This window comes from Eurytemora carolleeae, unplaced genomic scaffold (genome assembly GCF_000591075.1).
Source record: "Eurytemora carolleeae unplaced genomic scaffold, Eaff_2.0 scaffold689, whole genome shotgun sequence".
In the NCBI taxonomy this organism is placed as follows: domain Eukaryota; kingdom Metazoa; phylum Arthropoda; class Copepoda; order Calanoida; family Temoridae; genus Eurytemora; species Eurytemora carolleeae.
In genome coordinates this window covers 94,285-107,214 of record NW_019396586.1, presented here as the reverse complement: position 1 = coordinate 107,214, position 12,930 = coordinate 94,285, and the positions used below count along the sequence as shown (strand labels likewise).

Sequence of the window (12,930 nt, the reverse complement as noted above, 5' to 3'; positions counted from 1 at the left end):
AATAATCCGGATCCAGGTCATTCTTTAAGATTTACTAAATTTTTTTACAAAAAATAATTTTCAAATTTTTGTTTTATTTTTTTGCTTATTTTTATCTGAAAACTGTCTGTCCTAGCAGCAGTGCTCGGCCCAGAAATTGTCTTAACCTAACCTAAATCAAATCAAATCAATCCTAACCTAACTTAACCTAAAATAATAAAAAATAAATAATAATTATTTTGCTGAAATCATGTACAAAATATCACATTTCGGCAACAATGCTTTTGTTTCCAGATCAGAAAACGCATTTTCACAGTAAATAAGACTTGGGGAGAGGGGGGGGGGNAGTATGGTTAAGGATAAGCCCCCCACCCTCAGGAAAAAATTCCCCCGATCCTGAGCTTCTCAATCGTTTCATCCAATAGTTTCCGACATAATACGTTGTTTGATGTTTGATTTAAAGATTTGTTTTTTAATATGAACTATTTAGCAAACTATTTGGAACTTTTAACAAATAATTTAAAAGATAGAACAAATCTGTAAACTTTAAATCTTGATTTCCCTCTGAGTTCTGCGACAGCTTCTGTTTTTTTTCAAACATGCACATAGATCAAAATTTGTCGCAATTAGAAATGAACAGGATAACTAACTAAATGTAAAATGAGTAACAGTAATGAGCAAGAATGCTAACCATCAGCTGATTCATTAACTGGTTTGAACAGGAGTTTTTGACTACCTGCCTAAAAATATACGATTTTAAATCGCTTATTAGGTAACTTTCAGTTCAGTGAATAGATTGAGAAAAAAGTAGTTTAGGTTAAAACGTGAATAGTAAATGATTATTTATTTCATTTCAAGGGGTCTGGGGGGTTTCTGGGTAAATGGAGGGGAGAGGGGGGTTTCCGAGTAAATGGAGTGGAGAGGGGGGGGAGGTTTCCGAGTAAATGGAGGGGAGAGGAAGGAGGTTTCCGAGTAAATGGAGGGGAGAGGGGGGGAGGTTTCCGAGTAAATGGAGGGGAGAGGGGGGGAGGTTTCCGAGTAAATGGAGGGGAGAGGGGGGAGGTTTCCGAGTAAATGGAGGGGAGAGGAAGGAGGTTTCCGAGTAAATGGAGGGGAGAGGGGGGGGGAGGTTTTCGATGAAAGGTTTTGTAGAAAGGTTGTTGCCTTAAATACTCTAATGAAAAAGCTTTCTTCCTATGCTCTGAAGATATGGGCACCATTTTCTTCGGAAGATTTTCATAATATGTATAGAGTTCATAGAGTTAGCTGCCTTTTTATAAAATGAAATCTTGCATGTTAACTCCTTTAATAGAAAAGGTATTGAGAAGAACGCAAAAGTTTTTAATTTCTAAAATGTCAACAAATAAATTTTCTGTTCGCATACTAATGTGCAAATTGAAATTAGAGAAGCTACAAGGTCACAAGGTTGAACCAGTAATTTTGCATAATTTCGGTCTAGTGCGATGGAAGCCATTTTTAAAAAGTTTTTACGAACACCTCTTACATTTTTTTATAAGTTGAATGAAACGCAGGGGAATAGAAATCTGTTTTTGTCAAAATATTTCATCGAGCCCATTGGATATTACGGCCAAAATAACATTGGATCTAAATTAAGAAAACTTTGAGGAAGCCCACGAATTAGAAAAAAAATTCTTGAGTCTATTTTTGTTTATATTGTGTTTTTGAAACCCCATTTTACAGTTTTGAAGGTAAAGAAGAAAAATTGATAAAAATTTATGCCTTGAGTTACCAATTAATGCTGGATTTTTGACTTCATAAAAGTGCAGGATATTTTAGCATGATACCATCTTATGTAAATATCAAGCTAATGACATTTCTGTTGGTTTCCATTTCACTGAATCAAAGAAATTGTGGAAAAAGATGTTTCTTTTTCATCTACTCCTCATAAGATCAGAAATTCGAAATATTTTAATTTTTCAAATTCATACCAAACAATGTAGAAAAAATACAAGACATAAATTTTGTTTCTTATTTTCTTTTCCAAAACTGGATCTACCATAGAAATTACCAAAGAACTTGTTGGGGACAATGTAATAATAAATATTTTTTTCTGATTTACTAGGAGTCTAAAAAACTATATGTAACGATTTTGTTTGCACAATATATTGCAATTTTATACATAAATATCTTTATAAATCTATCCTTTGCAATTTTTTCTTATGTTTGAAACTCATATTTATCCATTGCAGCAAAGTTTTAGTTGGACGGATGTTCTATTCAATGCCTTAGGGCTACATTTATTGTGGCGTTTTCAGTTTTACGTTCCCCCTGAATTAATCAAAAACATTTTTAACTACAATTTTTCTTCTTGTAACTTATGAGTGAAACTCATTCTATAAACACAAATATACTAAACATTTTATTATTATTATTAATAAAAAACACTTCTGGGGATGTTCTGGTCCCCAAGGAAGTCACACCCATCAGTACTTCCCCTCACGATACGTGTGCAACCACGCCTGGGGTCGTCTGTTTGTTAATCGCTTAGGGGATGTCTAATTTAAACCCTGGATGTAAGCGCACCGGGTGTCGGGATTTTCGGGAACCTGAGTAAGCCGAATCCCCAGGTTGACATCCACCAACCCACCCACCCCCTCTTGGGACACAGGCCCAGTGTTGAGGGTAGTTTATTTCTGTGTAAAATCGTACATAGCAATTTTCACTGAAAATCTGAAAAGGATGAATATTGGTCTGGCAACTCATCTGTAACATTTAATTTTTCCTATTAACTTATTCAGTTATTATTATATTCGGTAAAATAACGTAATTTCTCACCTCACAAATGTTGGGTTCGGATCATCCATCTTTCTGCTATAGTATATTTCATCTATTTGTTCAACTCCCACAGGATAAAAATTCTAATGGTTTATTTATTAAATCTTCTACATTTAAATCGCAGCAAACAGAGAAGGGGGGTGAAACACAACAAAATTACACAAATTAAACTAAACAGCGTGTAAATAATTAGAACTGGGAACTTCTGTGTTTGGATACTCATTATCCCGGTTGCTTAACCACTGTATGTGGGCACTTTTATTTTGAGGATTAATGCTTTATCTCTTCTTTTCAATTATTTTGTGGGGTGTGGTGGAGAGTGTGTGACACCAGTTCTCGTTAGATCACTGAAGTTAAGCACACTTGTCCACAGCCAGTAACTGGATTGGTGTCCAGACTGGTGTTCACTGGTTCGATTCCCGTACTCCACTCAAACCTGCGGTTTCAAAAACATCTGAAGCCGACTGGTTAAGCAGTTATGACCACCTGAATGATGTAGGAGGACAGAGAGGCGGCTGTCAACAACTCTCACAGCGAAAGGGTGCGTGCTTTCTACTCAACAAGAAAGATGCTTCAAGTGGGATTGATCCAAGTGAATGATGATGAAGAAAGGAATGGTGGACAAGCAGGGAGAGTCCATGGTTGCCAGCTATAGGTACCTCGGGGTATCCAATCCGGGCTTACAGATATTAGGGAGCAATGCGTGTGATGTTTCCTATCAGTATGGCACCCGGGCCTCATTCCAGTATTTCAGAAGGATTCCTGCACTCTATATTCTCAGGCCTAAGAAGAATCTTAGGCAGCTGGAATCTTGTCAACCCTCTTCTTAGGATGAATGAAGAGTGGATGGATGAATGTGCTACCAGATTACAACCCCTGGTAAATCAATATAAAAACCCAGACAAAACCAAACTTTCGCAATAGAAAAAAATCCGAGATTTGATCGTAACAACCCGATCATGTCCTGGGGACAAAAAATCTCTAAAAAAAAAAATTTATTCTGCAAATTAGCAAAAGATCAATATCAAGCATTGATATCAATATCCACAGGTAGCATAAAATCTAGAGCTAGCAATGTCAGCGAACGTGGAAAGGAACTGTTGACTTGTCTCAAACTCTATTTTTCTAATCTTTAAGATATATTTAAAAGGTACATAAAAGGACAATGTGGCATTTGAAGTTGCCTGTGTGGCACTTTATCCGGGTGGGTTAGAGTAAAGAGCCTGTTCTGAAGATAGACCTGGATAGATATGTCTCGAGTAAATTGTTATGGAGTAAGGGTATTTACTCCGTACTACACTCAAGGAAGACGATTGTACAGTCGTCAGCACAGCGAGGTTGCAGAAATGAAAGTAAAAAATTATTATTATTATTATTATTATTATTATTAATAGTATTGATATTATTATTATCATTATTATAATTAATAGTAGTATTATTATTATTATTAATAGTATTAATATTATAATTATTATTATTAGCAGGGTGAGGGTGGAAAGTGGCATTATTGATTATTGATGTTCAACACTTTTTCCCAGCAGAACTAAGTGTCAGGTTATTTAGTAAATTTTTTTCTTGTGACATCCTGCACCAAAGTTTTAAGTTGTTATCCAATCAGAGGCAAGAACTTTTGAATTGTTTATCCTTTCAGAGGCTGAATTTAAAGAATTTTAACCGGGGGGGGGGGGGGCCCAAAAATCGTTCTCCAGGAAATTACCCAAATTTGTTCTCTAAGAATTTACCCAAAAGTTTACTGTAATTATCTAGAGACACCTCCTCCCCCACCTGGCCCTTATAGCCTGTTCTAGCCCTGGTGCTCGGCCTCCTAGCCTGTCCTAGCCGCAGTGCTAGACCAAGAAATTGTCTTAACCTAACACACCCCAGATCTTAATAAATACTAACTTCATGTAAATCTTTTTAGGAAGAGCAGGGAGTGGGGGGGGCAACATCTTTTTTCTAAGACTGAGCCACGTTAAAAATATATTTGCAGTTGCGTGGATGTTTCACTTTAAATCTATTGTGTGATCCAAGTATCATTTACTTTTATATATGTTACTTTACAGTGCATTTTTGAACCAAAAATAGATTTGAGTAATAATCATCTCATATTCAGGTTGCTTTGTTAAATTTATTCAATGGCACACTGCACAATCATATTTATAATTTCCTATCGCTCTTTCCCCTTGTTTAATTAGCGCCTCAAAACAAACTTTGCCGCTGAATATTCTCAAGTGTTTAAACAGTCGTCTTTGTTTGACGGTTTAATCTGAATATGTATATATATTCATCGATTTATATTTGTCTAAAGCAAAATTACATTAAACAATATAAAAGTTTACTATTTAATACTTAAACTCTTTTCTCTGGATATTGCATTTTATGATTGACAGGGTTTGCCACAAAACTGGTGCAATACAAGACTTTTTATTGGTCCCAGTCTAGAGTTTTTCGTTTTCTAAAAATGTGGTATGATGACAGCACTGCAAAGCTTTATAGATTTTCGCACATTGCTTTGAAACTTACACTGGGTTTGCAGAACTTATGCAGTTTCTTTAGATTCATATCTCCTCTTGAGCCGATTTCAAAAGGGTGAACAGACATATCCCCAGATATTACATCTGTGATACAATGTTCATACTGGTTCATCTTTTGAGTATTGGCATTTTTGATATTTGTTTCCAATGGGACAGTAAGCTCAAAAATATCTATCTTTTCCTCCTTTCTGAATTCGTGATTGTTCACTAAAAAATTCCTTTCGTTCACAAATAAACAATGCCCGTCTCTACAGGAAAGTGTATTTTAGTTAGAATCCTCTGATTTCTAAACTAAATAATACATATTATACATTTAACCTTTTCTCAGTAATATTCCCTTCAATCAAAACAATGTCCATGCAGAAAAGTCGAGAATAAAAAAATTATTGTTATTTCTCAAAAAGCATGAATGCTTCTTTTTTCTGAACACAACTTATAATTTTGATTTTTCTGAAATATTTTGATTTGTGTAGCAAGATGCTATAACAATTTTCACAATTAACACATTTTTACAACTTTAATTCTCAATGTATTGAACAACCATATTCTGCAATTGCCAATTATATGTAATATGTAATTGCATTATTACGTAAAAATGTGTAATTATTGAAACAAAAACTACTTTTGATTTTTCAAGTTTTAAATAAAGCGAGTTTAATAAACTATCGATTTAGGTTGACCTACAATTATATTTAAACAAAAACCGAATTTTTTAAATTTATTTGTTTATTATTCTTTAATAAGTCTTTGTTTTTACGATCATAGATAATTTGAAATTTATTCTGTAATATTCCTAAGCTAATTCTGGAAAGTTTCGAAAAGTATTGCAAAACTAAATCTTAGTTGGATCATTAAGATGAAAATATCTTAGGGTAGGGTAGGGTAGGGTAGGGTAGGAAAACTCTTTTAAAGGGACTGCTGACGTAATTTAAGTGACCCTACATCACCGTTGAGTGACAAAACCTACATTTTTTTCATTATTTATACTTTTTCATTAAAAAGTATTCACTGAAAGAGTCAGAGAAAAAGTTAAAAATGTATGTTTAATAGTTTACATTTCTTTTTCTTTTTCTTTGACAATTTCCCCTGCCATATATTTGTGATGGCCGAGGTTTGTCGTTTTCCAAATGGCAAAATATAAAAAAAATTCGCTTTATATGGTAATTCTGTGAATTTTACAGCAGGGGTCACATGAAATATAAACTAGTTGGCTCTTTTCAACAAAAACAGTCAAAAACAACATTATAATCATTTTAAGAAACTGTGTTTGTAAGCTTATTTTAGATGACCCTCCATGCAACGATGGTAATGTCCGATTCACAACGGTATCCTTGAAACCTTTATCTGACTAATAATGTAAAGATATTATCGTTTTTCTAGGTTTAAGTCAAGTGTTTGATTCTGATAATTCATATATTTTTTACTGCAGTAGAAATTTTGCAAGTCATTGCTGAGAAATCACAGTTAAAAATTATAAACATTACTATCTTATGAATCTTATTCATACTTAATTGGAAAAGCTTTAAAGGGTACCGAAGTGAATCGGGCTTTGCCATTTTTGCTTGGAAAGTTACTTGAAATTACGCCTACAGTCCCTTTAATTAAAAAATATTGAAAGAAAAATGCCGCGGTGGACTTCCATCCCCATACACAGAGATTCTATATTCGACAGAGATCTGGGTAAGCTTGTACAATGTACATTACAGTCTAAAAGTGGCATGATCCATGCCGGTACAACACGTACCTGCAGAATATGCATTCAGTCGTACTGTCCAGTCAGACTACACAGGTTATAGTCGACACAGCATGTTTTCTGCAACAAATGTAGCCTGGTAAGATTTACATCACTGGAAACTCCGATTTATTTGAAGTACCGTACCGACTTCTAGGCAGCTCTGACATAGCAGTTATACAATAGATAAAGATAGATTGCGCATAAGACGACATTTTTCATCTTGAAAGATATAAATGTACAGAGATGTTTCAAAGATATTCCTATTATATAGATTAACTAGGTCGGTTGTGAACATTGGCTGTTCTTATGTCATTGAGTACTTGTGGTGTACATGAGTTCAGTAGAGAGAAATTTAAGTTAGTTTAGTCCTTCTCATGTCCTTCTTCAGTTCTCGTCAATATGATATATTGCTCAGTGAAATATTGTTGTTCAAATAGTTACATTCCCGGAGTTATTTTACACTCTATTATGAAATCCATTAAAACACCCCGCTTATCATTGAAGTACACTTTGACTACTAGAAGTATGAGTTCGCGGACTGTACAATTCTTGGTAATTTTGCGTACATAAGCTATCTATGTTTATTTATTATCTATGGTTATACAGTCTACATGTAAAACTGAGAACTATGTGTTGGATTCTCATAATCCAGATCGCCTCATCTCGATACACACCACGGACACTTTTAATTTTAGGATCAATGTTTAATCTTTTAATTTCAGGTTAAATTACACTGCCGGATATCGAATAAAGATTAAATGAGTCTGCAGATTAACAAAATATCGAAAGAAAATATCGAGATTAAAAAAGTGAACGGTCCCTTTAAGCATATAGACATGGCAAATCGGGACAATACATCAAAGGGACCGTCTCTTTCTATTAATTATCTTGACATTGTCATAACATCTATAAAAACTTAAATCTGAGTTTGATTGGCTTTTAATTTAAGATCTTGAGTTTGAAAGACCAGTACGACTGTTTGATCAGAATTTTGGAATGGGAATTCACGAAGACGACATTGTACCTGCATCATACAGGTAGAAACATAAAGTTTAAAGTTTATGAAGTTAAAAATCACTAAATCTGGATGAAAGATAAACTTGCTGGAAAATATTAAACTAATTTTAGAAAATATAAATACAATTATTTAAACGTTGAATCATTACTTTAATGATTTTTATTATAGTAGCAAGTGTAGTTCAGTGCACAAAAATTTAAAAATAATTAAAAAGAGATGTCAAATTCTCCATGTTCATAAAAAATATATCATTTACTCTATCATTTACTAATTTTTCAAAGCATGAACGATGACCGGCACATATAAAACTTTATATTAGCAAGTTTTAATGAAAATTTTTATATACCAAAAACTAGCTATTTACAACGGAATGTAACTCACTTAGGAATCTTTATCTATCTATCTTAACTTAACCTAACCTCGGAAATGTGTTTTATCTATTCTTTGAAAAGTGAAGGAGGGTAAAGGGCGTATACAGGGGGAAGGAACGGGGGACAGTGCCTCCCCTTTGACCAATGAAAGGGGAAGGGGAGGGTAGCCCCCCCCCCCCTATAGAACTCAGAGGTATCACACTTTTCAAATCTTAAACTGAAGAGTTTTATTATTATTATTATTATTATTATTATTAATAGTATTAATATTATTATTATTATTACTATTATTATTATCAGGGTGAGGGTGGAAAGTGGCATGTTCTCCTTGATGTTCAACACTTTTCCCCAGCAGAACTAAGTGTCAGGTTATTTAGTAAATTTTTTTCTTGTGACATCCTGCACCAAAGTATTAAGTGTTTATCCCTTCAGAGGCTGAATTTAAATAATTTAAACCGGTTCTAAAATCCAATTGAGCGCCGGCTCAAATCTCGAAACACTGAATACAGTTTCAAGTGGAACCAACCATGTTTCTTTAGGATATCTTTATGTTCTTCTGTTTTAAAATTCCTTATCTCACCCAAGTCTCAAAAGTTGCAAGATCCGTGCCGGTACAACACGTACTGTATATGCATTCAGTGGTACCCAGTGTAGACCCAGCACGTTTTATGCAAGAAATATAGACTGGCAAGATCACAGTGATCTAGTTTGGCTTTTTTACTCCATTTTTACTGTGTTTCCAAAAAAGGATGAGACTTTAATGACGACCTAAAACACTTGATATCAGGAAGGTTGAATTTAGTTTTTGCCTTGAATATAGCTCTCGAGATTATGAATACCTTCTTAATGAATTCGCAATCAGGAAACCAGTGCAGATTACTGTATTGCATGTAGGGATCTAGAATTTAAGAAAGAGGCTGAATAACTTCTCCACATTCGTCTCTAAATTCTCATTTATTGTGGGTAACCCTGTACATACAAATGTAATGTACTGCAGGACTGTAGAACAGGTTCTTGAGGTTGAAGGTAAACATGAAGAAAAGGAGGACGCACATGGGTAAGCAAAACCAGGGGCAAACTCAGGAATTAGTCCTGGGGGGGGGCTCAGCACCCGTTGGTGCCTAAAAATCCCCATGGAACCTATAGATGTATCATAGATACTGAGCCAGGGGGGGTGAGCCCTCTGATTTATGCCTCTGAGCAAAATAGGAGTGTTTTTCATTCTTCTATGATGTACAGGGTGTCCCAAAAAACATGGGAATTCAGTGACGAATTCGATATCGTCTTTGTTATGAATTAGCATTGTAATACCTAATTTCAAAAGCCGTAATATTATTATGTCTGCTAGAGTTTATTTAATGAAAAGGGTAAAAGACTGCAATGATGTGTCTATAATGTCTCCGCAAGATGAACAGTGAATACGGACAAGTTTACTCTGTTTGTATACTGCAATTTTCTTGTTTTACTGAGTACAACCGGTTGCAGTCAAAACATAAACAAACAAAATGTAAACATAGAAGACGAAACTCTTACAGATTACAGCTTTCTCAGTAGGTATCACTATACTAAATCAAAGAATTATTTGAAAAGACGATCTCGAATTCGTCACTGAATTCCCATGTTTTTTGGGACACCCTGTATTTGGACAGCTCTTGAGCTGGATTTTTATGTAAACAAACTACATTTAGTAAACAATAATCCTTGAAAATTAAAACAAATCCTTGCTCCCTCTTATTACTTCTACTCTTCACTGCTTCATGGATTGTATTATTTCTCGAATTTAGATTTCTTTTAAAGGGAGTCGGTGTATATTTTTTCGACAAGATCGCAAATTCAATATTTAAAATGCTCATAGATGTGCATTTTTGAGGAATGATTTTGAAGACGACGAAAAATGTTGTAAAAATTCTATAGTAAACTAATTAGCTGATTAGGAAAAGGTTGAGAAAATAAAAATTAAGTTTTATCATCGAAAATAAGTAATCTTATTCAGTTATTGGTTTCTGTAATGTTTCATTGATCACAAACATTTTCAGTAAATTTCCTAGATTGTTTAAATTGATACATCATTAAAACGGTTTATATGCCTCAAATGAATCCTTAAAAATTTCTCCCACAATACTACATTCTCAGTTCAACTACCATACATTGCCGGTCTCTCCCTTTAAATTTCAATTATTTAGAGTTGTCTCGCGACACTTTTGTCGGAAATATATTATTCCATCGGAGTTCGAACCAGAATCTGCTACTTCCGGTATTAGTAAGGTATAGTTACAATATACATCTTTCTTCTTTTATTTCAAAATAACTCAGACATACCTAAATTTAGTTGGTTTAGCGTAATAATATATTACATTTAGGAAATGATGGGATTAGGGCTATTCTGTAATTATTTTTTCCTATCAGAACATTGCTAAAATCAGGATTCCTATGTTGGATGCCGCAAACTATTTTCTAAGGTCATGAAGACGATATTTAAGGTCATCAATCAATTTACATTATCCTGGGTTGGTGCTATCTTATTTGGACTACTGCCGTTTGAACTATTGTTCATTTGAACTATTGTTCATTTCAACTACTGCACGTGGGACCACGTGAGTAGTTTAAATGAACAATAGTTCAAACGAGTAAACATATTGCTCATTTGAACTATTTTTCAGTTCATTTGAACTATTAAAATATTATTAATGAAATAAACAAAAAATAGTTCAAATGAACATAAAAATAGTTCAAATGAAAAAAAAATAGTTCAAATGAACAAAAAAAATAGTTCAAATGAACATAAAAATAGTTCAAATGGACAAAAAAAATAGTTCAAATGAACATAAAAATAGTTCAAATGGACAAAAAAAAATAGTTCAAATGAACAAAAAAATAGTTTAATTTGAACTATTTTTTATCTAACCTAACCTAACCTAACCTAACCTAACCTAACCTAACCTATTTTTTTTGTCCATTTGAACTATTTTTTAGTCCCATTTAAACTATTTTATGTTCATTTGAACTATTTTTATGTTCATTTGAACTATTTTTATGTTCATTCTGTGTAATGTTTATCTAATTAATTGTCATGAATATAACTTTATGAAGATTATAAAAAGAATTTTAAAACTGAATTGGGGTAGAAAAATAGTTCAAATGAGCAAGAAATGCTTTGATTTAAACTACAGGATATGACGTCATGTCAGTAGTTCAAATGAACAATAGTTCAAACGAACAATAGTTCAAACGTACCATAGTTCAAACGGCAGTAGTTCAAATGAGAATCCACCTCCTGGGTTATTTAGAGTTTCACTTGGTACAAAAAACTAACTTGAGCTAAGTAAGTATGTCTGCGTTGTATCAGAATAAAATCAAAAACATTGTGATTTGTGATCTAACATTAATGTAAGAAATGGTTAATTCTAAAATATTATTTAATCCAAACCCAACATAAGACTAAGAGTACCAAATAGAAAATGTTCAACTTTTTCTGCTATTTAATTTTACTTTTGTATCCGTCATTAATTTTTTCAAATCAAAATGAACAGAAAAGAAAAGTTACAAATTCTGGTAAAAAATGAGTGCTTAATCCCTTATCGGTTAGTTTTGTCTTATATAAATTGGGGTTCCTATCATTTTGCCTTTAGAGCTGACATAAAGGAATGGGATACATTTCTTAACCCAACTTGTCAAGGCCAGCTCATTAAAAAAAATTAACCTGTATTTTTAATTGTTAGGGTTCAAGGAAGATTTTTAAAAAGTTCAAAAGGTTCGTCAGAAAAATGTTGAAAAATAATTATTTCTATTTTTGAATAATATTAACATTGGACACATGTTGTTACATCCGTTTTTCAAGAGCTTTTTAATAGATAAATTTTGATTTTTTTAAACACCGACCTGCCATTAAACGGGTTTCCACCCTACCCTATGCACAAAAAAATCTCTTAATTTGTTCACAACTACATGGAGTTGACAAAGTGAAGAAGTTTTTAGGTTGAAATGAAAAAACCATCGGGGGAGGATAGGAGTTAAAAGAAAAAAGAAAAATGTTTGAAACTATAGTTTGTAATGTTTTAGGATGGAATTCTGACTATTACTGTAGATAGAAAGGTATTATTTAATGGATACAAAACGCCTAATAATAAAACGCCCAAAAACAAAACGTTCAATAATTCAAAAGACCGTATTAAACCTCCCAATTTCAAAAACGAACAATGAACTAAAATCGCAATATGTATTCTACAAAATTCCCAATTCTGAAGAAAGACTAACGTGAAATCGTTCAAAATTCAAAATTTGTCTTTTTAAGATTACATATTTTCTAGCCTTTGGAGAAACCAAAACCTAGCAGTAGATCTGTTCCTATTCATACTAGAGAGGAGGCCTCTGCCACCATGGACTAAACATTAGCTGTGACAGCGCACCTTTCTTAAAAATCAAATTATTCTATGATTAAATTCAATATTAAATCAACGTAAATATGTATTGCTAATATATTTGTATATTTTAAATATG

The 12,930-nt window shown here is 33.3% G+C and overlaps 1 protein-coding gene across 1 annotated transcript; it reads left to right on the top strand.

The window, feature by feature from the left end:
- Positions 1 to 8,214: 8,214 nt before the first annotated feature.
- On the top strand, positions 8,215 to 12,929 carry LOC111705940 (alpha-crystallin B chain). The gene is made up of 6 exons (XM_023478653.1): positions 8,215 to 8,238; positions 8,734 to 8,801; positions 9,431 to 9,490; positions 10,617 to 10,698; positions 12,493 to 12,525; positions 12,741 to 12,929. The coding sequence occupies exons 1-6, from the start codon at positions 8,215 to 8,217 to the stop codon at positions 12,816 to 12,818; spliced, it is 345 nt and encodes a 114-aa protein (XP_023334421.1). The 3' UTR covers positions 12,819 to 12,929.
- The last annotated feature ends 1 nt before the right edge of the window (position 12,930 follows it).